The 27,074-nt window shown below is 36.6% G+C and overlaps 1 protein-coding gene across 4 annotated transcripts in view; it reads right to left on the reverse strand.

Moving 5' to 3' along the window:
* Positions 1 to 25,971, reverse strand: part of DBT (dihydrolipoamide branched chain transacylase E2) — a 62,722-nt gene extending 36,751 nt beyond the window's left edge. Inside the window, exons 1-4 of one of the 4 annotated variants that reach the window (XM_072644123.1) lie at positions 25,833 to 25,971; positions 13,582 to 13,705; positions 10,327 to 10,402; positions 8,392 to 8,573 (exon numbers count right to left, since the gene is read on the reverse strand). In XM_072644123.1, coding sequence (XP_072500224.1) covers positions 8,392 to 8,573; positions 10,327 to 10,402; positions 13,582 to 13,705; positions 25,833 to 25,883 — 433 coding nt within the window. In that variant the 5' untranslated portion in view covers positions 25,884 to 25,971. The remainder of the gene's footprint in view (positions 1 to 8,391; positions 8,574 to 10,326; positions 10,403 to 13,581; positions 13,706 to 25,832) is intronic. The other 3 variants (XM_072644122.1, XM_072644124.1, XM_072644125.1) reach the window with 3 other exon arrangements.
* Positions 25,972 to 27,074: the final 1,103 nt, after the last annotated feature.

The following is a 27,074-nucleotide window of genomic DNA, read 5'->3' on the forward strand; positions in this document are numbered from 1 at the left end:
ACAGACGTGGACCCAATGGAAGAAAGAGGTAAAACTCCAAATCACAAGGCAACTTGGATAAAAAGGGGCACACCATAAAAAAGTTAGCTTCATATGACTAGCGCAAGCATTCCTAACAAAATGAGTGACAGAGCAAATACAAAAGTTAGAACAGATAATTCTGGTTACATCAAATTGAGAAGTTGTTGCATAGAAAAATGCAGCCAGAACAATACAGCAAAACAATGATGGGAAAGATCTTTGCATCAGATATCTCAAGGGTCTAATATCCAAGCCAGAATTCCAAAACAGAATCACATTTTAAAATGTTCAGCAACAATTAACTCCTCTTAGCCTCAAGAACACAACTAGCTACCTGGCAACATCAACCTTCTAGAATACAGCTATGAACCTCAAATTAAGGACTCTTTTCTCCTCCTCTCCCTCCTCCCCGGCTCCACCATCCCCCCAAAAGGGTATTTAATCTGAAATATCTGTAAAAACATTTGCTCTTCTTTCAAATTTTTTATCAAACTTATTTATCTTGTTCCAGAATAAAAGCAACAAATTAGAAGAGAAGGGATAGAGCAATTGCACTTGTACATAAGAAAACAGTTTAATAAAATGACAGAAAAGAAAGACTCATTAAAACAGAACATTGTATATACATACATACAATGCATATATGTTCATAATGATAAACATTTATCATCAGGAAGTTAAATTATATTCCATACCATTTGTTAGTAAGTTACAAAAGTACAAAGACATTGATTCAAGAAAGTAAAAATAAATAAGAATTTGAAAATAAAAAGGGCATATGTATCAGTTATTTATTCTTTTATTGGAACACTTCATTCTCTATTCATGCCAGATAAATGAAATGACATGGAGTCTACAAATTATATAAAGGAGGTTAGAAAAATATAAATATGAGTATTATGGTATTATTACAGTGGAAAACTAAATAATTTAATGAAAGTTTCTATAAGCCATACTCTGGAACATAACACCACCATCACAACTCATTTATATAGCCCTATAAGATTTACAAAATATTTTCCTCACAATCCTGTGATGTGGTGATTTGCAAATGAGAAAACTGCAGCATAGAGAAGTTACATGAGCAGCTAGATATCAAGGCAAGTATTGAGTTAAAATTTGAATTCAAGTCTCCTGACTCCAAGATCAATATTATACCATGTTGAAAGAGCTTTATTATATCTTTCTCATAAATTAATATAACATGTAATATTATCAACTTATAAAGGTCTGAGAGTTCTTTAAGGGTTTTGCTTGTAGCTTTTAAGTACCCCAATTGTAACTGAATATGTATATGTCAAATAATTATGGGCCTTTCCACAGTTAGAACACTTTAGACAGGCAGGTTAGGAAAACTATAGTGACACTATCATCAAAATTCTAGACTACTTAAAAATGCAAGACAGGAATGCAATCTGTAATATGACAAAAAAGTCAGATATGCATTACAAAGGAACATAGCAAATTGTTTAAATCAATGTACTGGGAATTATGATTATATATTCTATGTGTTTTTATGATTGATGTAATGGATATTTAGATTTTATACCTTAAATGATTCTTTGCCTCAGTGTTTTCCCATCTGTAAAATGAGAATAATACTCTATTAAGAAATATGTACCACAAAGGGGAAAAAAGACTGTCAGCAATATTCAAAGAATCATAGAATTTAATGCTCATATGTCCAACTCCCTCATCTTACATAAGAAAATTTTAAATTATAATCTTAGTATAATAGATTTTAAAAAACCAAACATTTATTAAGCTCCTACAATGTGTCAGACAGTGTGCTAAGCACTGGGGATACAAAAAGAGGCAAAAGATAATCCCTGCTGTTAAGGAGTTATTTTAATGAAGATCTCTGGGAACTAAAAGTAAGACCATATAATTGGCTGAATGAGACCCATAAGCCTGACCATATTTGACCATATCACTCCCCTTCTTAAGAAGCTCAGTGACTCTCTCTTGCCTGTGACACAAAATACAAACTCTTCTGTTTGGCTTTTAAAGCTCTTCACAATCTAGTGCCAGTTAACCTTTCTAGGATCATCATATATTCTTCTTCATATATTTTATGGTCCATCTAAATGTCCTATTGATGTTCCCCATATAAGACATCCCATTTTTCATCTCTGTGTCTTTCCACAGGCTTCCCAAACACCAGGTATGAATTCCCTTTTCATGTTTACCTAGTGGAATTCCCTACTCCTTTAAAGCATAGCTCAAATGCTACTTCCTATATATCAGGGATTCTTAACCTGAAATCTGTGAAATTTTAAAAGTATTTTCATCATCAATATAACTTACTTCCTGTATAATCCGATGTATTTTATTTTATACATTTAAAACATTATTCTGAGAAGGGTTTACCAGATTGACAACGGTGTCTATGTTACAAAAAGGGTTAATAACATGAAGCCTATCCTGATCCCTACAGCTGCTTAGGGGCCTCTCCTGGGAAATTATGTTGCATATAATTTTGTACTTAATTTTTGTCCACAATCCCACCCTAATCCAACAGAATACTCACTCTGAGGGCAGAGAAAGTGACATTCTGTATTTTATAATTTAACCTTGTAAAAATTATTTGATTTAGAATACAGTGGTTATTAAAGCCTCTGAAAGAGGAAGGTGCTTACTTAAATTCATTAGTCATAAGTAAGAGTTGTACGTTTGCCAATCTGCGCTGAAAATGAAAGAGGCACACAAAAATGCACAGCCACCTTCAAAGTATCAAAATCAGTACATGAATGACATGATACAATGATGACATGAATAAAACTGTAATCTAGATTGCTTAAAATCAAACTCTTTCTATAAAACCCATTTCTAAATAGATAGATGTAATTTTGCATAAGCATTTAAGCACTCTTAAAAATTTACACAATCCCCAAATGTGTAGTTTGTTTAGACTTTACACTGAAATTTATCCTTCATGATATTTATCTTTTTTCTAATAATAAGTTGTTACATTCGTAATGCTAAGAAGCAAAAGTTTTTAACTTTTTTTGTGTTATGTTCTCTCTGGTAATCTGGCAAAGGCTATGAAACCCTTCTTGGAATGTTACTTTATTTTTTAAATTCATAACTGAAAGAAATACTAAATTTCAACTAGAAGTTGGTGAAAATAGAGATGTTACTGTTTTCTCATCCAAGTTCACAGACTTCATGAAGTCTAACTACAGATCCCTTAGAGCCTGGCTTAGACCCCAGGCAAAGAATCCCTGCTCTAAAGCTTTCAAAATACTTTCCATATATTAGCTTGCATCAGCCTCTTCAGACTTCTATGAAGCAGGAACTACAGATATTATAACTAACATTTCACGGATGAGGAAACAGACTCAGAAACATTAGATGACTTGCCTCTGATGACACAGCTAAGTGGATCTGAACTTAGGTCTCTCTTGACTTGAAGTCCAGAACTTTTTCTACTCTGCTCTCTTTTTACCTTTCCTGAGTCTTTTGATGAAGATATATCCTCTTCCAGTGTCATGTTCTAGATTCGGGTCTCATTCCACTAATTATGTGGTCATTTTAATTTAGACAAACATTATGATTATTCATTAAAATCTGATAGACTAGGATTATAACTTCAAGTTTTCTCACATATAAATTTAGGGAACTGCATTATATGATCACTAAGGGCCCTTCTACTTTTAAAATTCTGAGTCTTGGATTATTAGCTAATAATCCTATACATACTTTATAAGATCCAAATAATTTTATAGGAAAAATATGAACCTCAAGATAAAGAGCCACATGTAACTATATAGTCACCTAGTACTCTACATAACTGGTTAAAACATATTGTGAATGATATATTAAACTGCTATTAAGTCAACCAGTGATTGAGCAAAAGAGGACTAATGTTAGTGACAAAGACAGGACTAAAACAAAAGGGACCTAACTCCCATTTCAGTGTTTAGTTTGATGAAGTCGAGAAAGTTTTAAGACAAAGAAACAGGGATGAGTGTTTTTTCTTAAGAAGGGTATCTTAAAATAAGAAGAAACACAGATTCCAGAAAAATAGTCACAAGGAATACAGCAAATAACGTAGCAAAATGTTCTAGTTTTAGATTTGTTATGCAGTTTTTCTTAATATTGAACCAAAAGTTGCCCTTCTGTCATTTCTACTCACACAAGCAGAAATCCAACTTTATATGTTGAAACAGTAAATGAGAAAAGATCTTTAAACTCAGTAGAGAAAAGAGCAAGGTCTGAGGTACATACCACTTTTCTCCTTTGTGTGGGTAGGGTGGACATTTTAATAGTTTAATAGTTTAATATTCCCTTGTGGGAATAGGTCAGATAAAAGACTTACTGCTACTTGCTGGCCAAACAGAGAATTATAAAAGGCTCAGCTCCTCTTTTCTTATTTACAATGCAAACCACACTGAATTAGGTATTTTTGTTACACTGTTGCTGCCAAATGGACAAGGACCAGATAAAACATGTTGTGCAGGATAATTTGTCAATAATAACTCCTTGTAACCAAGTTAACAAAAAACTAAGGACTACGTTCCACGAGACAAAGATTTCACCTCAATGCCTTTCCTTTGTAACAGTATTCATTACAAATGGAATTTATCTCTAATACTGTTATTCCAAAAGGCTTCAAAAATACTTCGTTTTCACAACTACCCTGCAAAACAGGGGCAGAATTAGTATTTCCACTTTAAAGATGAAGAAATTAACACACAGATTAAATGATGTATTATCTCAAGATTACAGTTTTATAGCAGAACAAGGACTGAAACTACCTAGACATCTTCCTTTTAGTTCAGTAATAATTCTGCAAAAATCCAAGTTGCCAGTTAAAAGAATCATAGTACCACCAATTCAAGGTTAAAAGGGAGCTCAACAGTCAGCCTATACCCAAAAGGAATGCAGGTCAATCTATACCCAAAAAAATACCACCAAAATAATACACTCAAGTAAATATCCAGCTTCTACTTAAGACCTTGAAGGAGGGATAACTCAACCACCTCTCAAGACAGTTAATTTAAATTCTGGACTGCTCTAAATGATACAAAGTTTTTCCTCTATTACTATATAGGCTTTTAACATGAAGGTATATGTTCTTTTTACAACACCACAGTGAATTCTGTTACAGAGTACAGAACTGTTTTCATTAGTTAAGGTCTTGAAGTAAAGTGATTGGAAAGTAAAGTGAAAGCAAAGAAACACTGGTGCTATAAGAAATGATCAATGATGAGACCAGAGAAACTTAGCACAACTTATATGAATTGATACAGAGTAAAATAAGTAGAACCAGAGGTTGAAGACCTGGATAATGTGAAAGAAAATAATACCAAAAAACTTCAGAATTCTGACAAATCAGTGTCCAAATAGCAATCCAGAGCACTGATACTGCCTTCTACATCATTAGTAGAGGAGTTGTGTTACATAAGTACAGATTAAGGGCAAGAATTTATAGGTATGAACAATGTTCTGCTCTATACGGCTTGACTATATTTGAGGGTTCTATTGAGAGGAAATAGAAGTGATTTAAAAAAAGAATCAATAACATATACATCAATAACATATATACAGGGGAAAAAAGGTATGAGAACCTGACGAAGTAATAGTCAAATTTTCTCTAATATGATGTCCAAGTCACTTATTAAATATATTAAATATAAAATATGCGGAATGGGGCTTAGAAAAACTAGTAGTTGGCCAGCCCTTAACCACTTCTGGGAACCTTAACAGGAATCCTTCCCATCTGCACAACAAGTTAATAGGGAATCCATGGTGATGGTAGTCCCAAAGGGTATAGGAGATTCCTGCCAGCTAAAAACCATGAGTATTTTCACTGCTAGCTGTTTGATAAAACATAATCATTACTTGATAAAGTGCTTTCTTTGTTCTCTTTGCTCACAGCACTGTCCTAAATGAGAGAAATTGTCGATACACTGCTACACAGGATTTTGGAGGTTTAATGTATATTATTATCTGATCTAAAACCTGAAGCATAAATTGCTTTTCTTCCCAATATCCCCAAATAATTAGCCAGTCTTCAAATGTATATCTATTTCCAGTAAGAAGAAAGGCAAAATTTTATAAGACAGTTAAGCTATTTGTGTATTGAAATGTACGTCCCTGTAAACTCATTAATCTTAGCTCTGAAAAACTCAAATCATTTTTATCCAATTATTTTTATTTCATTGTGTTTTGCTAATTCTTTAGATTCAGTCTGATGACAACTGAACTAAAATAGGAAAAAAGAACCAAATTTGGGTCAGATGAAACAATGCATGAAAAAGTATAAAAAGGAATGAGGTATACGGGGGGGAGGAAGAGAAGACGGCATGATAGACATGAATGAACAAACATAAGGGACTAAATAAATTGCTTACATTCTAATAAGGGGAAATGATATATGTGTTTTTTCTGAACCCTATTATCAGATCTCATAGAAGGAATCTAATTAGAAAGAAGCTTTGGGAGTGGTTCTGTTACGCTTAATGATTTTAAAAGTACAATGGAAAAGTAAGGGGAGAGTAATACACTAGGGGAGAAAAAAGAGAAGGTTAGGTGAAATCATCTTACATAATCAGGGTGTGCAAGCAGAAAAGTTTATTCTAACAAGGAGAAAGCCTTGGGGGAATAGCTGACACTTGAACATAACTCTCATCTGCATTGGTTAAAAGAAGGAAAGAATACACACACACATATACACACACACACATACACACACACACACACACACACACACACACACAACTAGTACACACACTAGGGTAGAGAAATACATTTCACTCACTCAACATGGAAATAGGAGGGAAAGCAAAAAAGGAGAGAGGAGATTTGGAAGGAGGAAAGATTAAGAGAAAGATTAATCCTAAATAAAACAAACTAAGGATATACAAAATATTTATATCTCTTTTTGTGGTAGCAAAGAATTGGAAACTGAGGGACGCCTCTAAATTGAAGAGTGGCTATATAAATGTGATGGAATTAATACCATGCTGTAAATTTGATGAAAGAGATGGTATATGATGAATCTGGAAAGATTTATATGAACTGATGCAGAGCAAAGTAAGGAGAACAAAGAGAATGACAACAATACTAGAAAGTCAAAATATTTTGTTTTTGTCCTTGTTTCTGCAGTCCTTAGCACTTAGTAACTGGCATGCATTAAGTTATGTTCTTAATGAATAAACCAATATCATACTAACTCCCCTCTTCAAAATTCTCCTATGCTTCTACTTTTTAAGTTTTATACAAATGCCCAATTCCTCTTTTTAAAGATACATTTTTATTTTCTATTAAGCATTTTTTCTCAGTCCCAACATTAGCACAATTTTCGTATACCTCCTGTTTTGTTTTGTTTTTGCCTTTTATAGGCCTGGAATTCCTATTGTAGATTTCTTTGTACAATACAGCTAGCTCTGTTCTGCAGTCACGTTACCAGTATATTAGTTACCACTGAACTATACTAGTTGGAAAATTTTCAGCTTATCACTCCCTGAATGTGACATGCCTGAATACAGTGGTGCCTTAAGAGGTTACTAAAATGTGTATGGAGCAAATTGCCCTCTCAGCTACCCGAGATCTCTGGACCCTGTGCCTGCAGTGCAGCCCAAGGAGGTGTCTGAAGTCCTGCGCTGGAGGAATGCTATCTACCCTTCTCACCTCACCCAGCCAGGAGAACTCTTGTCATTTTCCTTTGTTGTCATTTTTCTCGTCGTTCAACTCTTCTACAGTGTCTGCTGTTTGCTGTCTCCATAACTACTGCTTCTATTTTGGCTTACTTCTTTCTTCCTTCTTTACTTTTATTTCTGTCCTTTCTGAAATTACTTTCTGTAGACCTTTATAGACTTGCTTGTATACATGCTATATCTCCCCATTGGGACTTAATTTCCTTGGGACAGGGACTATTTGGTTTTGGTCTTTGCATTACTAGTAATTACACCATGGTGCCTTAAGCAGAATAGGGATTAAATTAAGCACTGAACTTAGAATTTAGCAGCCACTGCCAACTAGAAATGCCCTCTGTTTCCTATAACTTTTTTCACATTTCTTAATTTAATTGTGAAAGAGATTATTAAAGTCATCACCAACTGCTGAGATGTTTAGGTCACATATGACCTCCAGCTAATATACAGGCACATGTTTTTCTCAGCAATGGTGACATGGCATACCAGAAACTTAACTGATCAATTTATGAACTATATAACAGAGGTTCCTTTTTTTAATTTTTTCTGTTTAGGTGAAACACAATCAAAAACCTAAAAGATACTTGAAAAAACAAACTTGCATAGCTTCTTCAAAAACCATTAAATTAACTGGGGGGGGGATCTTGTGACAACTGAAAAAGATAGCAGTTATACATTTAACAAAATGGATTAACACACTTTACAATACCTTTTAAAGCTTCTGTTTCTATGTCTATTAATGGCTTCCCCACAAGGGCAATCTGATCTACAGCATAGTAGAGTTTTCTAATGATACCATCATAACGACTAGTGATGGTAACAGAAGCTTTATCACTTTGTACTTCACAGATGCTATCAAACTGAGATACAGTATCTCCTTCTTTTACATACCTAAAAGGAAAAATGCAAAATTACATAAACAATCTAAAACACAAAACATCTTAAGAGTATATATGCTATATGAGGTCAGATTGATAAGCTATCTCATTTAATATTCTGTCTCTGTTAGAACAGTTATTTTGTATAAGACCACGGATGCTCTCCACATCAAACCCAAGAAATCTATAACTATATCCCAAACATTCCTATTTGACCTCAAAAACAAGTATCCATTAATTAGCCTAATCTTTCTCAAAACTAATATTTTCTGTTCTACATCAGTTTCCTCATCTGTAAAATGAATGGAGTGGAGCTAATAACCTCCATGATGTCTTCAAGTTCTAAATCCTTTGATCCTAAAGATCTCTTAAGAAAATGGCTTCCAGAAATACACATACAAAACAGCACTTTCTTTTATCTTCTATTTATGTTTATGAACTTTCAAAGGGTGCCCTTTACTACTGATTTTGGAATCCGTTCAACAAATCCATCTTCCCTATCCAGTCCCTTCCCAATTTTACATACTCGTGTTACACTCATTTTTAGTTTTTTTTCACCTTTCCAGACTAAAAAAAAATTAGGACAGTAGGGTAACATGGTAGGTAGCAGTGATCTAGTTTTTCAAATGTTTTGTATTTCCTTATCTTGGCATCCTCATTAAGTATGAGAAAGTAGGCTTTGTTTTACTTTATTTTTTAACATGAGCGTTTTGGAGAGAGGGAATGACATTTAAGTTAAATAGAAATTTTTGCATCTAAATAAAACTTCCAAGATGATTAGCTACAATTTGATCATATAAACAAATTCTGTCCAGTACAAGGTAAAAAATAAGTAGTAGTCATTTCAACATAGGCTAAACCACAGACTTAAATAACTTTTTCACTATCAAATTTATAAACATCAAGTTTGAGTCCTTATCAAGTCTCAGGTCCTCATAAATGCTTATTCAAAAATATGTTAATAGCTACATTGTTATTAACACTGAACTTCTCAGGGGTTCATTTCTACCTTCTGGGGATTGAGAGTATGTAAACAGGAATACACAGAGAAAATGTTTGAGAAAATAAAAAAGGACAAACACAATAATCAGATTTTCAAAAAGCTAAGTCAAATTGTTATTTTATGCCACCAAACATATCACTGGATGGGGCAGCTAGGCAATGCAATAGACACGGCCTGGAGTCAGGAAGCCTCTTCTTTTTGAGTTCAGATCTGGCCTCAGACACTTACTACTTACCTGTGTGACCCTGGGAAAGTCACTTAACCCTGTTTGCCTCAGTTTCTCAGCTGTAAAATGAGCTGGAGAGGAAAGTGGCAAATCTCTCCAGTACAAGTCAAGAACCCCAAATAGGGTCACAAAGAGTTGGACACAACTGAAACAATTTACAACAACATATTGCTGGAACTAGTTCTACACGTCCAAAATTGAAAACAGTGGCACACAGCATCAGGCTTGGAATCAGGAAGACCAGGTTCAAATTTGACCTCAGACACTTACTAGTTGTGTGACCGAGTATGTCATATAATCTGTTTGCCTCAGTTTCCTCACATGTAACATGGGGTTAAGAATAGCATCTAATCCAAGGTTGTTATGAAGATTAAATGAAATGATTGTAAAGTGCTTAGCACACAGCAAGAGATATATAAATGTTAGCTATCATCATTATTATTCAATGTAAAGATGAACCCTGTTTATGATTATTCAAATAATTATCTTCTTTGGTAAGTACTGAGTTTTTTCAAGAAAATGCTATAGTCAACTTACCATTCTTTAATTGTCACTTCTGTAATCCCTTCTCCAATGTCTGAGAGTTTAAACTGAAGGATTTGTCCATTTATAGCTTCAAAGAAAAGAAACCATCATAAATGTATACCACATACATAAATATATTAACACCTTTTTTCCTCAAACACATCAGAATGTTTTCAATTCTAACATTTGATTAGATTCTCAAAGGATTCCACCACAAGGTTGTAAAGGGAAGGAATTATCATATTTTTAACATGTGAAAAGCTTTAATAATTTGTTCAAAGATACATAGTAAGCTGACAAACAATTAGAAGTATGTGTTCTGACTGATAGCATGGTACTCTTTCCATGTAAGGCCCATCCCACAAAATAATAGTTTCATGTATCAAATAGTCTTCTTACAACCAAATAAAGGTAATAATGAAAAGCCTCAAGAGGAGAGTAACTTGCTAAGGGAAAACTGTACAAAGTGACAGCAAGAACCTAAAGAAACTTGTTCTGGCTGCTTTTTTGGGCAAGTTCATTTGGAAGATATCACTTACTGTAGTTTCTTATTAGATTTCTTGATGATTATTTGGACTGGTGCCAACTTCAGGGATTTATCAAAGCAGATACATGGTAGCTGAGAGGCCTACTTCTCATTCAGGCAGTCAGTTTGGCCAGAAGTCCTTCCTTCCTTTTCCCTTTAATCCTGGCCCCTTTGCTCTCATTTACTTTGCTTCCCCAGGAACACCACCTGGCATCTCACACATTAGGCAGCATTTCTACTTGTATATGCTAGTAATCCCTTTAGGCTCAGGAAGGTCATTTAGTTCCTTGGCACCCAAATATTAAAAAGACCGAGCCAAGAATGAACTGCTACAGAGAATACACCTGAGCTCTGATAGCAAGTAGGACAACTGTCCTAAGAGTCTTGGGGGCAGGGGTTGGGTGGACAAATAATAGCATTTTGTATCATTTTAACTTAGAATTTCTTTCTTCTAATGTTTCAATTAGCATTTTTTTAAATTATTTTTTATGCTACCCAAGTGCTCAGTGTATTTTAACTCCAAAGACTGAATTACTATATAGGCCTGGGTTAAGCCTTGCCCACCACAACACTATCATCCAGTATGTTAGTCACTCCTCCTACTACACCTATCTGAAAGGCATGCCAGGCTCTCCAACTCATCATGTTGTGGAAGGTCAGGAAACATGGCAGTTCCACCCAAACTGTGTCACTTAAACCCAGAAACTTGCTCAGTATTTGTCCTTAGAGTAGAGAAAACTATACAAAAAAATACCATCTGCAATGGGTCAAGTTCAAAGAACATTTTTATATAATAGGATCATACTTAAGGCAGAAACCACTCTATGGAGAGTCTCCTCAGGAGATAGGTTCCTTAGCTCTAATAGTAGTTTTGATTGGTATGGAGAAAATTCTTGCTAACTGTTGTATTCCCCAGAATAATCACCATGCAGGAAAGGAGCTTCATAAAGATCAGCTGCTGCTAATGATCACCTTAAGACAGCTAACTTCTACCCAAGTGTATTCTTAAATAAACCTATGCAAACAAACTGATCATGAGTGTACTTGACTTCACACACCATGGGAATTCTTTCAACTTAGTAGCTATTACTAAAATACTAAAATGTGGTTCCTAAAACTAAACACAATATGCCAGAGATGGTCTGAACTGGGCACAATATACCAGGACATTCTGGGTCCTAGAGACTATTGCCCTCTTAACAGCACCAAAATTGAATTAGACAGTCAGTCAAGTAGCATTTATTAAGCACTTAACTATATGCTCCCTTACTATGTACTAAGTGCTATGATACAAAAAAAGGCAAAAAACAGATCTTGCCCTCAATAAGCTCACACTATTAATGGAGGAGACATGTGAATAATTATGTACTGTACATACAAGGCAAATACAGAATAGATGGAAGGCAATCTGAGAGGGAAAGGCACTGGCAGTGGAGGCACCAGGAAAAGCCTTCTACAGAAGGTGAGACCTGATCTTGAAGAAAGCCAGGGAAAAATCATGAGGTGAAAGTAAGAGACCAGAAGGCATGGAAGATAGTCATTTCAAAGACACAAAAAGAGGAAGTGCAATGCCACAGTCAAAACTGCAATAAGTAGGCCACTGTAGCTGGATCAGAGAGTAGGTGGAGAGAAGTGTAAGAATAGAAAGCAAGAAAAGTCATGTTGTGAAGAGCTTTAAATGACCGAGAAAACTTTATATTGGATCTTGGAAATTACAGAAAGCCCTGGTTACTCAATAATCATAGAAGTGAGATGGTCAGACCTGCACCTGAGAAAAATCACCTTAGAAGCTCGGTGGATGAGGTCCTCAACTGAGAGAGTGGAGGATGTCATGGGAAAATCAAAAAAAAGTTAAGAATGTGTCAAATAATCAGAGGGTGGGACAGTAAAGCAATTAGGGACTAATAACACGTCTGTCTTGGTGCAGTAAGGGCTGACAAGAGATTTTGCTAATTTGTACTAAGCCCAGTCATTGTAGTCTTGTGATCTCATCCTGACAAAAGATTAAAAATGGAGGTTCCAGGGGAAACAATCAAACTTCCAGGATGAAGAGATACTGGAGATGGTGGAGAAAGAAGTCGAGAAAATCAGAAGCAGGGCCCGGAGAATACTATAGATATAATTTATATAGATTTTAACAAAGTACTTGACGAAGTCTCTCATGGCATTGTTATAGAAAAGATGGAAAAGTATTTTATAAATAACAGCAATTAGGTGAATTTGGAACTAGCTGAACAGTCACACCAAAAGAGCAATGATTAAGGGAGGCATTTTATTCTCCTTTCACTGCTAGTGCCTTCCCATAGATGCAGATTCTCCCTTCACTACAGACCACACAGTAAATATCAGATAGCCATCTCACAATCCTATTTGATCCTCAGAGTGAAAGAAGGTCAGAGTATGGAGGATTCATGTGAGGGCAACCAATGCCCAATATAAGAACAACTGAAATACAGAGAAAGGGAAAGTGGACAAATTATCTTATTTAGTCTTATAAATTCCATGTAATTTCTTCCCAGGTTCTTTAAAGTACCCTGAAGTGCTTAGGGGAAAATAATCATATGTGATATAAAACACTCATATATGTATATATGTTATACGCTATATATGTGTGTTATATGTATGTTATATGCTATATATTATATGTACATATTATGTGCTATATATGTATATATGTACATATATACCTACATACATACATATATATATAAAAAATGTTTCCCGCTAAAGTCCATACTTACTACTAGATGTTCTCAATAATCGGTGTGGATGACTAAACTTGAAAGAAGAATAACCAAAGAGACATGTATATTTTGGCTTCACAACATGAATACTATTGCACATTTGTATATGATGAACACAACTCTAGAGGAATAAAAAGAAAAAGTTAAACTTCTGTAAAAATTATACTGAGGTTCTTATCAAATATATACCTTAGTATTACGTTTATTTTAAATTAAAATAGATATTGAAAACTAGTTGGTTACATAAAGAATTAGAATGTGCAGTAATATAACAATAAAAACCACCCAATCTATGCTGTAAGTTTTTTAAATCACATTTAGCAATAATAGATAATTTCATTCATATTTTCATAAGGATTTCTATATAATCACATAAGACTGCCCCAATCAACATTAATTTTATAGTTATTATTACCACAACATAATCAAACAATACTACAAAAGATCATTTTGTGAATTACCCAACTTAAAATGGTGTTCCTAATTCCTCCCTCCCCATAATATCATTTCACCTAACACTGTATTTTTAATACCTTTATATGAAATCAACAAAAGTCCAAATATTTACTATAACACGTTTTTAAACCTAGTCCAATGAAGAGATTTAGGAGGCCTATTTAGTATACTTTCCTCCTTACAATTAGATTTATTCCCTTAATCACACAACTGCTTAGGTATATTTTCATAGTCTTTTTAAAGTATATTTTAAAATGTCCTATATGATACAAAATTAGTAAGAAATTTCAAGTAGTTAGTAAGAATTTCATTCAATCTAACGAATGAAAAAATGAATTATCAGAATCTAACAAACTATCTGTGAAGTTGGATTAGATAATTTCTAAGGTCTCTTTCAGCTCTAAAAACAATAATTATAGTAGCTTACATTTGTGCAATGCTTTCAAGTTTGCAAACCACTTTATTTACCTTATCTTATTTGATCATTAGAACTCTGTAATATAAGTACTACAGACATTATCATCCCATTTACAAAAGAGGAAGCTGAGGCTCAAAAAGGTTGACTTGCCTGACTGGGTCCAACCAAGCAGGTGATTACAGCATGATGACTATGACTTGGTTAAAATGTTTTATTGTTATTCTGATAGATTTTCCTGCTATAATTTAAAGTTATAACAATTACTTAATCATGATATTTGAGTAGAACACTGAGTTTTAAAGGTGGAAGGACCTTAGAGATTATCTAGTCTAATGGAGGCTTTCATTGTGGATAATAAAATTAATGAACAAGAATTTATTAAACACCTGCTATTGCAGTCACTATGCTAGACACTGAGGATATAAAAACAAAAACCGAAATAGTCCCCTCCACAAAGTATTTATTTATATTCCACTTCAGGAAGTAACATGTACACACATAAGTAAATTCAAAAATATATACAAAGATAATGAGAGGTAATGAGGGGGAAGGAGAGAATAGGATGTGCCAACAACCAAGAAAGGTTAAATAATGTACCCAGGTTATGATAGCTGATTGATTAGTAGCAGAGCCAGGACTAAAACCCAGACTCTTGATTCCCAAGAAGGTGTTCTTTCCATTACACCATGCTAGCCCATCTTTAATGTAGAAGAGGTGTGTCCTACACACCCCACCCCCACCCCCCACCCCCCGACTCCATATATACCATACTTTTATCAGGTGGGAATACCTCTTTGGCATTACAAAATCAATATATTGTAAAATTGGTGTGAATAACTCAGATACCCTTGAATCAAATCAAAGGGATAAAATAGGAGCAAAAAAGCCCTTAATCAATTTGGAAGGAATGAAATATTTCAAGTCATTACATAAAATGAGATAACGCTACATGGGAATTATATTGGGATTAGATGAAGAAAATCAGTCACACCCTGTGGGGTTTGGATAAAACAGTAAGCCAGTTTCAGAGTCCAGTATTCCAAAAGGAGGCCAACTTAGGATGGAGCAATTCCTGCCAAGCCCTTGAAAGGGAACTGTTGAGGAATGGAGGGGGAGTCTCTGTCTCCTTCCCTTGCCTTCTTTACCAGGGGATGACCTTGTGAGGTTCAAAAGGTCAGAAGATCTGAAGCCATTGGCAGGCATTCTTAGTATTGTTCTGGAACAGCAGAGGCTGACAGCAAGCATTTGCACTGGGAGACTAGGACAAATTAGACACACTTAGGGAAGGCAACCTCGGGGTTCTAGATCTAGTGGGAGAAGGTGACAAAAAAATTTGTCACCCTTAACTAAAAAAAGCTAAGTAACTTTGGTTGGTTAACAGATATCAACTGAATAATCTGTTGGGGGCTTGTATCGAACAAAACACCATCCCCAATTCCCTAAGGGAAAGAGTAGTCATCCGCCCTCTAGGGACCCAGCCTGCCAATGTTGTGGAAGCTGGAAGAGTGAACCCAGAGAGGATGCCACTTTTTAAAGGCATTTTTTCTTTATGAATAATCCAAAAGATTTTTTCATTATATTACCGAATGCAAAATTCACCATAATACTTATAAAATTATAAATACTTATGTTTCATTATCAAGACACTGGGAAGTCTGTAAACATGAAAGTATAGATTAAAACAACAATGGCAGACATATACTAATAAAAACAACGACAGATACACAGACAAAAACATGGTCAAAATTCTTGGGTCTCTCATAAGAAGAGAGCTATTTTATGATGCCTACTCTGACTTTTTTGAAAAAGAAAAACCACAGCGTCAGGCACATAGTAGGCACTTATAATAAACACTTGCTGGCATGAAAAATTTCCATTTTTTGTAAGGTTGACAAAATGAGGCTAAATATAAGAAAACAGGAATTACAAATTCTTAAGTGTTATAATTTGTCTTTTAATCCTTTCCTACTGATCTCTCTTCTCATGGTTCACGGGGTTCTCTCTACTCCAACACTCATTTTCCTCACTATCCTGTACTGTCCCCATCTCCAATAAAACTAGATTAGTTTCTCTCACGGATTTGGAAGGATTCAGGATACCAGAAGAAAGAACAATATGTAAACTTCAAAGAAATAAGTAAACCTAGATAACAATGGTGAGCATTTTTTGTTGTTTAATTGTTTCAATTGTATCTGACTCTATGTGACACCATTTGGAGTTTTCTTGGCAAAGATAATGGAGTGGTCTGTCATTTCTTTCTCCAGCTTATTTTATAGATGAGGCAAACTCAGTAATACAAGTTTGTGCTCCAACCACTGATGCTGGAGGCCAAAGGTAATCAGTTCTATGAAGACCTGCAGCATCTTCTAGAAAAAAATACTAAAAAAGAGGACACATTCATTACAGGGGATTGGAATGCTAAAGGAAGAACTCAGATAACTGGAATAACAGGGAAGTTTGGTCTTGGAGTACAAAATGTAGCAAGGCAAAGATATTAGTTTTGTCAAGAAAACCCACTGGTCATCACACCCATTTTCAACAACCCAAAAGGTGACGTCACCAGATTATCAATATAGAAATTAGAATGATTATATATTTTGCAGCTAAAGATAGAGAAGTTCAAAATAATCAATGAAAACAAGACCTAGAGATTACTGTGGCTCAGAGTATGAACTTATTGCAAAATTCAGATATGTAAATCAAAGAAAGAAAAACCATTAGACCATATTATGTATGACCTAAATAATATTCCTATGAATATGAAGTAGAGGTGATGAATAGATTTAAGGGATTATATCTGACAGAGTGCCTGAAGAACTATGGACAGAGGTTTGCAATGCTGTACAGGAGGCAGCAACAAAAAACATTCCAAAGAAAAAGAAGAACAAGAAAGCAGAATAGTTCTCTGACCAGGCTTTACAAACAGCTGAGGAAAAAGGGAAAATGAAAGGTGAAGGAGAAAAGGAAAGATATACTCAACTGAATGCAGAATTTCAGAGAATAGCAGGGAGAAATAAGAAGGTTTTCTTAAATGAGCAACACAAAGAAGTAGAAGGAAACAATAGTATGGGAAAGATTTCTTCAAGAAAATTAGAGATATCAAGGGAATGTTTTCATGCAAAAATCAGCATGCTGAAAGACAAAAGTTGTAGGGACTTAAAAGAAGCAGAAGAGATTAAGGAGAAGTAGCAAGACTACACAAAAGAACTATACAAGAAAGATCTTAATATTATCAATAACCACTAACCACAATGATGTGGTTACTGATCTAGAGCCAGACATCCTGGAGAATGAACTCAACTGGGCCTTAGGAAGCAGTGATAACAATAAGGCTAGTGGAGGGGATGAAATTCCAGCTGAGTTATTTTAAATCCTGAAAGATTTTGCTACTAATGTGTTGTACTCAATATGTCAGCAAACTTGGAAAATTTAACAGTGGCCACTGGATTTGAAAAAATCAGTTTATATCTCAGTCCTAAAGAAGGGCAATGTCAAGGCATGTTCAAATTGCAGAACAACTGCACTCATTTCACATGCCAGAAAGGTTATGCTTAAGATTCTGCAATATGTAAATTGAGAATTATCAAAAGAGCAGACTGGTTTCCAAAGAGGCAGAGGAACTAGAGACCAAATTTCCAACTTTTGCTGGATTATAGAGAAAGCAAGAGAGTTCCAGAAAAAAATCTATTTCTGTTTCATTGACTACACCAAACCCTTTGGTTGTGTGGATCACAAGTCCTCAAAGAGAAGGGAGTACAAGATCATCTTACTTGTCTCTTGAGGAACCTGTACACAGGTCAAGAAGCAATAATTAGAACTGAACCTGGAACAACTGAATGGTTTAAGATTGGAAAAGGAGTGCATCAAGGCTGTATATTGTCACCTTATTTAACTTATATGAAGAGTACATTATGTGAAATTGCAGGTGAGATGAATCAAAAGCTGAAATTAAAGTTACTGGGAAAAATATTAACAATCTCAGATATTCAGACAATATCACTTTGATGGCAGAAAGTGAGGAAGAATGAAGAAGTCTCTTGATTTAGGTGAAAGAAGAGACTGTAAAAGCTGGCTTGAAGCTTAACCTTAAAAAAAAAAAACAAAATTAAGATCATGTCATACCAATCAAACTATCAAACGTTATTATACAGAGCTAGAAAAAATAATAACAAAATTCATCTGGAAGGTCAAAAGGTCCAGAATATCAAGGGAATTAATGAAAAGAAATGCAAGGGAAAGTGGACTAGCCATACCAGATCTTAAATTGTACTATAAAGCAGCAATCATCAAAACCACTTGGTACTGGCTAAGAAACAGGAGTGGTGGATCAGTAGAATAGGCTAGGTATAGTAGTCAATGACTATAGTAATCTCCTGTTTCATAAACCCAAAGAGTCCAGCTTCTGGGATAAGAACTCATGATTTGACAAAAACTGCTAGGAAAATTGGAAAAATAGCATGGCAGAAACTAAGTGGGTACACAATTTAGATATAAAGACTGATACTATAAGCAAACCTGTCAGATTTATGGAGAATGGAAGAATTTATGACCAAATAAGAGATAGAGAACAGTATGAAATACAAAATAGGATAATTTTGATTACATTAAATTGAAGTTTTTACACAAAGCCAAGGCAACCAAGATTAGGAGGGAAGCAGAGAACTGGGAAAGAATTTTTAGAGAACTGAGTCAAATTTATAAGAATACAAGATTTCCCAATTGATCAAAGTATATGAACGTGTAGTTTTCAGATGAAGAAATTAAAGCTATCTACATAGTCATACGAAAAAATGCTCTAAATCACTATTGATTAGAGAAATGCAAATCAAAACAATTCTGAGGTACCACATCACACCTATCAGATTGGCTAACATAACAAAACAGGAAAATAACAAATGTTGAGGAAAATGTGGGAAAACTGGAACACTAATATATTGCTGGTGGAGTTGTGAACTGATTCAACCATTCTGGAGAGCAATTTGGAACTATGCCCAAAGGGCTATAAAAATGTTGCATACCCTTTGACCCAGCAATACCATTTCAAGATCTGTATCCCAAAGAGATCACACAAATGGGAAAAGGACCCACATGTACAAAAATATTTATAGAAGCTCTTTTTGTGGTGGTCAAGAATTGAAAATTTTGAGGGAATGCCCATCAGCTGGGGAATGGCTGAACAAGTTGTGATATATGAATGTAATGGGATACTAATGTGCTATAAGAAATGATGGGCAGGAGGATTTCGGAAAAATCTAGATTTACATGAACTGAAGCTAAGTGAAGTGAGCAGAACCAGAACATTGTACATAGTAATATTCATACTGTACTATGGCTAACTTTGACAGAAATGCAAGGATATGTAGACAACTCCAAAAAACTCATGATGGAAAACTCTGTCCACATCCAGAAAAAGAACTATGGAGTCTGAATGCTGGTTGAAGCATATTATTTGCTCTCTTTTTTTTTGTTTCTTCTTTCTTGTTTTCTCCCATTGGTTCTAATTCTTCTTCACAACATGACTAATGTGAAAATAGGTTTAATATGAATGTATGTATAGAGTCTATATCAAATTACATGATTTTTTGGGATTGGGGAAGGGGAAAGATGGGGAGAAAATCTGGAACTCAAAATCTTATGGAAGTGAAGGCTGAAAATTAAAAATAAATAAATTTATGGGTAAAGAAAAACAAAATAAAACTAAAATCTTGGCAACTAGCCCCATCACTTCTTGGCAAATAGAGGGAGAAAAAATGGAAGCAGTGTGAGTTTCGTATTCTTACAGACAGCGAATGTAGCCATGAAATTAAAAGATGCTTGCTAAATGAAAGGAAAACTATGACAAATGTGGACAGCATACTAAAAAGCAGAGACATTACCTTCCTGACAAACGTTTGTATAGTCAAAGCTATGGTTTTTCCAGTAGCAATATATGGCTGTGAAGGTTGGATTATTGGGAAAGCTAAGCACCACAGAACTGATATTTTCAAATTGGTGCTGGAGAAGACTTTTGGAAGTCCCTTATACAGCAAGGAGATTTGAAGGTCAAATATTGAAGCTGACGGTTAAATATTTTGGTCACATAATGAGAAAATGGGGCTCATTGAAAAGAGGATGGCAGAGGATGAGATGGATAGGTAATATCATGGAAACAATGAATATCAACTTGGACAGACTTCAAGAGCTGGTGGAGTATATAACAAGGCCTGGCAAGCTTTTAGCCATGTGGTAACAAAGAGTCAGACACAACTGAACAAATGAACAACAAAAAAGGTTTGCAAAGCCTTTTACATATATTTCCTTTGTTCCTCACAACAACCCCAGGAGATAGGTGCTATTATTATCTTAACTGAACAGATGAGGAAACTGTGATTGAGAGAAGTTAAGTGACTTGTCCAAAGTCACATGGCTAGTAAGTGACTAAGCTTGATTTTGAACTCACGACTCCAAGTTCTTGCCACATAGCTATCCTAACTAAATGCATATAACTACTTTAATCAAAGTCTGAAATTCTGAAAACTTAAAATTTCACTTATAAATTTTTTTTAAACGTGGGCTACAATTAGCTATTAAATTGGCTTTTGCATTTGGAGGAACCTTTGAAATCATTTAGTCCTATTCCCTCATTTCCCAGAGAAGGAAAGTAAATCTCCTTAAGTGACTTGCCCAAGTTCCAAAAGGCAGGAAATGATAGAGCCAAGATTTAAATAAGGTCTTTGAATCTAATCAACTGAGAAGCATTTTTTAAGTGCTAAATATGTGCCAAAGACCAAAAAAACCCAATCTCTGCCTTTAATGAAGTTTCATTCTCTGTCTTTAAGGCACTTCCATTCTCACCAAATCTAGCTCTACCACACCATGTTGTCTTCTACATGACCAACATGAGATATTTTTAAAGGCTCAGAAACTTCATGAGCTAACTCAACATGCCTGAGAATGTCCTGTTACATAATTTATAACAGTTTAAACAGATGGTTTTAGAATAGGGAAAGTAACTGTTAGTTTTAAGGAGAAAAAAGGTTATGGTTTGTTTTTAATTAATAGAGCACAAAGTTTTATAAAGGCTATTGCAAGGTATTATTAATTTCATAATTTTGTAAAATGCTTCCTATTCTTTCATTAAAATTATTTGGGGTTATCCTAGGTCCTAGGACCATATTAAAGTCTGGTAGTTCCCCATTACCTGAAGGATCAAATATAAAATCCTGTTTGCCTTTTAAAGCCCTTCATAACCTAGGCCCTTCCTACCTTTCTATTCTCTTCTTCACATCCTATATACAAGCTGGTAACATTGTCCTCCTTGCTCTTCTTTCCACACGACACTCTACCTCCAACTCTGAGCACTGGCACTGGCTGTCTGCCGTGCCTAGAATGCTCTCCCTCCTCACCGCACTCTCATGGATTCTTCTGATCTTCAAGTCTCATTTAAAGTCCCATCTTCTACAAGGCCTTTCCCCAGTCCCCTTAATGTTAGTACCTCTGACAGTACCTTCCATTTAAGCTGTACATTTCTTGTAAAAACATGGCTGTTCGCATGCTGTTTTCCTCCACTGGAATGTGGGTTCCTTGAGGTCAGAGACTGTATTTCTGCCTTTCTCCACATCCCCAGAACTTAGCAAAGATCCTGGCACAAAGGAAGCACTTAAGTGCCTATTGGCTGACTGACTATATTCTAATACAAACTATTTCCAAGCAAGAAGAAAGACTTGGTCCTTTTCAGGCAAGACACCAAATACATGACCTACAAGTAAAAAAGCCATGTTGGGGTTTCCTCCTAAAGTTCCTAATAATGGCTAAGTGCCTACTAATTACTAAAGGGTTAATAAAGAATTTCTCATTGGGCAAGTCTCTACCCTAAAACGTAAATAACCCAGAGTCACCTATTTCTACCTTCATAAAAAAAGTTTTCTAAAATAACTATTCTTTTCAAATGTGAAATGAGAAATCCTATTTTACAAATTTTAACTGTCATAATACATAAAAATTGGGTGCTGGAAAGGGCTAAAAATAAAATTTTTAAATAGTAAAGACTTAACTTTCACAAATTCTCACAAGTTTCTTCTGTGTCTCATACTTCTCCTTCAACATTATTATCTACCTCATAGCAAAATCAAACAAGTCAATAGTAGGCACTTAATAAATGCTTGTTGGCTTGAAAAATTCCTCTTTTTTTTTTGGAAGGGTAGACAAAATGATGATAAGTATAAGAAAGCATGAATTAAGAAATTCTTACATGCTAAAATTTGTCTCTTTATCCTTGGGAGATGTCCAATAGGCAGCTGAAAATGTTAGTCTGATGGTCAGCAAGAAGGTTAGCGCTAGATAAGTAGATTTGAGAATCAGCAGCATAAAAGTGGTAATTCAATCATGAGAAGTGATGAAATCATGAAGGGAAATGGTACACAGAAAAGGGCCTAGAACAGAGTCCCATTCAACATTCATACATCAAACTTGTGACAAGCAATATACCACAGTGGGAACTGGGTGCTGTCAAGAAGGCTGGATTCAATCTCATCTCTGATGAATCTGCAGTTGGAAAGATCACTTAGCCTTTCTTAGCCTCTGTTTTCTCATCTTTAAAATGGCAGTTCCTGCTCTCATATGATTATGATGTTCAGATGATAGAATGTAGGTTAAAGCATTTTGCAAACTTTTCAGCACTCTATAGATAGCAGTTCAATATGCCTGACAACACATGGTATAGAATAGGTGCTAAAAACGGAAAAATAAGATCAAATGTAAATCCCACATACATACACACATTACCCTCTAGGACTACAAACAAGTGAGATAGTTTTTTCTTTCAAAAAGCTGACATTCTACTGGAGGATATGACTAGTTCTAGTTCTGGTTCTGCCATTCACTAACAGTGATTTGGGCCTCAATTTCTTCCAATGGGGGCTGGACTATGTGATTTTTAAACCCTCTTCTGGCTTAAATTAAAATTCTATAATCCTAGAGTAAGTTTTCAAAGCCAAGATCACCAACTACTTGGGTAAGGTTTCCCTATTTAATAAAACATTCACCAAAATGCAATCAGAGTATAACAGTCTCCACATTAAAAACTCCAATTCTCAAACTCACACTGGTCAAATATATGATTTTTCTTGGCAGGATTCACAGAGATGGTATTTATTTGGGGACTACTCATAGGTTTCAATATCTATGACCATTCTACTTTTGTTTTTTTGTTAATATAAACAATCCAAAATGGTCAAAATGAGAATATGAATTCTCAAGATATGAATTCTGTGCTAGTATGTTAATGCTAATAGAAAAAATAATTTAAATTCTAGTTTACTTAAGAGTTCTTTTAGTTTTTCTGATTTCTGCAATAATATACTACAGTGGGAGATAAAAACAGGGATAGGAGCTGAACCTGTAAAATCATCAGAATAAGTAATTCCAAGATGAAGAAACACACCTTCTCTACAATTTATGTTCTTTAAAGACCTATAGATGGAGATAAGTAGTTTAAAAAAACCACACTAGTAATGCTTGCAAGAGGGACAAAGTTAGGGGAAGCAGATAGCATAAGAAGATAAATCAACAAACATTTATTAAGCCCCTTTTATGTGCCAGGCACTGGAGATACAAAATCATAAATTAAACTGCTCCCATCCATGTCAAGATTGAAGTCCAACCAACTTAAAAAAAAATAAAGAGAATAGTGCAATACATATGCTAATTTTAAAACTATATTATCAAAAGGTAGTATGAGATTATAAGGTTGTGTGTGTGCTCGTCCTTCGTTGCTGAAGAAGACCATGCCATCAGAGAAATAATGACATGACTTGCACTTGACTTTGTTTTGAGTTTGAGTTTGATTATAAGGTTAAAAAAATACTAAATGACATAACTGCAAAGCTTTCAACACAGCATCTGGCCCATAGTAAATACAATGTAAACGTTAGCTCTCATTGTTATTATTGTAATACCCTATTATCTGGCCAACGCATCGAATACGTCATTTCACAGAGTTTAGATCTGGAATATCTTGGATATCATCTAGGCCTAAGTATTTTTAACCTGAAATATGAGAACTTGTTTGGAAAATATATATATTTTTATAACTGCATTTCAGCATAATTGGTTTCCTTTGTAACTGTTTCTACATTATTTTATGCACTTACACATATCATTCTTAAAAGTTGAATCAGACTGTCAAAAGTTCCATGACACAAAAAAAAAGTTAGTAGCCTTTTATCCAGACAAAACTCTCTCACTTTATGGAGAAAGAAACCAAGATCCAGATAGCTGAAATGACTGCCCTCACAGTTTTATAAACAGAAATAACATGTACACACACATATAAGGAATAGAAATAGGGACTGAATCTGCGATTTAATTGACAGAAGGAATTCCCAGATGAGGAAATTCTCTCCACCAATTCAGTTAGAAACCTCTACAATTTACCAGCTCTGAGATGTGTAACCTCTTTGTGTCACGTCTAGCGAAGCTTTTGGACTCCTCGGAAAAATGTTCTGAGATGCGTAAAAGACACAGGATTACAATGGAAGCCAGTTATGTTGAAATACAGCTGTCAATTTATTTTTAGTTTAGAAGTTGTTTTGTTTTGTAAAGTTCTTTTAAAAAACCCAAACTCCCGTGTTGGCGAGCTGCCTGGAGCACAGAGACAGACAGCGTGTGCAGAAGGGGGAACTAGAACAAGTCATTGGACAAGTACAGGATGTCCCCAAGGCTTAACACCGCACCAAGACTTTGGGGACACGTTGTATACATACAGAATATGTGAAAAACAAGTAAATTCAAGGTAACGTGGGGGAGAAGCGGGAGGGGGGCGGGCAGGAGAACGGCAGCACTACGCGGATAACACGGATGCCGCCGTGGCATCGGCTCTCGGGGGCGCTTCGCCCGCTCCGTCAGTCGTGCAGGTCACTGCTCACGGCGGGGCACAGACAACGAGCCCCGGCCGCCCTTCCTCCGGCTTCTGGAACGTGGAACGGCAGAGAACGTATCCAGGACCGGGCGGAGGCACGTGGAGCTGAGCGGGCGGGAGAAGGGCTTGGGGGGACAGCGGAGGCAGGGGACAGGTGGGGGATGCTGGAAGGCAGGATGCGGGGCGCCGAGGAGCGAGTGACCCAACTCGCAGCGATGGCGGTCACCTCAGCGAGGAGGTCGGGGGCGTGCTGACCGGCGGGGTGGGGCCCGAGGGCGCCGGGGTCCAAGCCCGGGGTGCCGCTCGCCCCCTCCCTGGGGCTCCCCGTCCCCAGTGGGGGTCTCTCCGTCTCTCCTCCGTCACCCCAAGACCCGCAGAGACCCCTCACCCAACTCGCGAGAGGATAAAGCCACGCTCTGGGCCTGGCCACACCCGGCGGCCACATCCGCGCGCGTCCCTCGGCCCCTCCGGCCTTACCAGGTGCCGGGCGCTCCTGCTCCAGCTCCGCAAGACCCTCGCTGCCGCCATCTTGGCCCGGAAACACCCCCAGCTCCTCCACGCCGGGAGCCGCCTCCAAGGGGCACCTTAGGAGGGGGCGAGGAAGCGAGCCTCCCCCTGGACAGCCAATCCGGAGAGGGAGCGCGAGCCTCCCCTGAAGCAACCAATAGGAAGGCCAGGGTGGGGCCTGGGCTAAACACGTTGGGGGGTGCATGAGGGAGAGACTGGGTACTGGGCTGTCTAGGTGAGGAGCAGTTCAAGTACAGGTAGTCAGTACAGAAGTCGTATTCCTCGTCCCCACCTCGTGTGTGTGTCTGTGTGTCTGTGTGTCTGAGTGCCCGCGCCAAAGCACTGAGTTATTCACTAACCACTGATTTTGACACGACGGGCACCCTAAAAAGGGGCACAAGGTAGTCCCTGCGCTCAAGGACTTTACAGCCTAGTGGGGTCGACGTGCAAGCAAGCAGATGCAAAGCAAGCTATGTACGGGATCAATAGGAAATAATTCACAGAGGGAAGTCACGACCATTAAGAGGGGTTGGGGAAGACTTTCAATCTTTACAGAGACTTAAAGGAAGCCCAAGGAGGTCCGTAGTCAGAGCAGAAGAGGGAGAGCGTTCCTTCCAGGGATGAGGAACAGAGAAAATGCCAGGAGCCGAGAGATGGAGTGGCTTGTTCGTGAAACGACCAGGCTAATGTCACTGGATAAAGGGGGAGGAGGGGGTTCTGAAGAGCTTGAAATGCCGGAGAATTGTAAATTTGTTTCTGGTGGCTGTAGGAAGCATCTGAACGTTTTGAATTGGGGAAAGGAAGACACTTTAGGAAAATGGCTTTGGTGTCTGAATGGAAGAGAGACTTGAGATACAGATGAACCTATCAGCAGGCTATCGAAGTAGACCAAGTGTGAGGCGATAAGATCCTGCTCCGGAGTGGTGGCGGTGTCAGTGTCAGAGGAGAGGAATGGGATACATGTTATTAGAGGGATGTTGCGGAGATGAAATAGACTAATCTTGGCAACAGTTACATGTGGGAGTGAGTGAGGCGTCCAGAATGACACCTAGGTGGTGAGCCTGGGGGATTGGGAGGATGATGCCCTCTGTAGTAATGTGTGTGTAGAAAGGTAGCAAAGTGTTTTCCTTTATACTAAAATGCTGAGAGGGAAGCAAAGAAAAATGTAGTTAAACCAGTGTCTGGCCTCTGACACTGCTTGGGCCAACTGCT

This window comes from Notamacropus eugenii, chromosome 2, assembly GCF_028372415.1.
Source record: "Notamacropus eugenii isolate mMacEug1 chromosome 2, mMacEug1.pri_v2, whole genome shotgun sequence".
NCBI lineage: Eukaryota > Metazoa > Chordata > Mammalia > Diprotodontia > Macropodidae > Notamacropus > Notamacropus eugenii.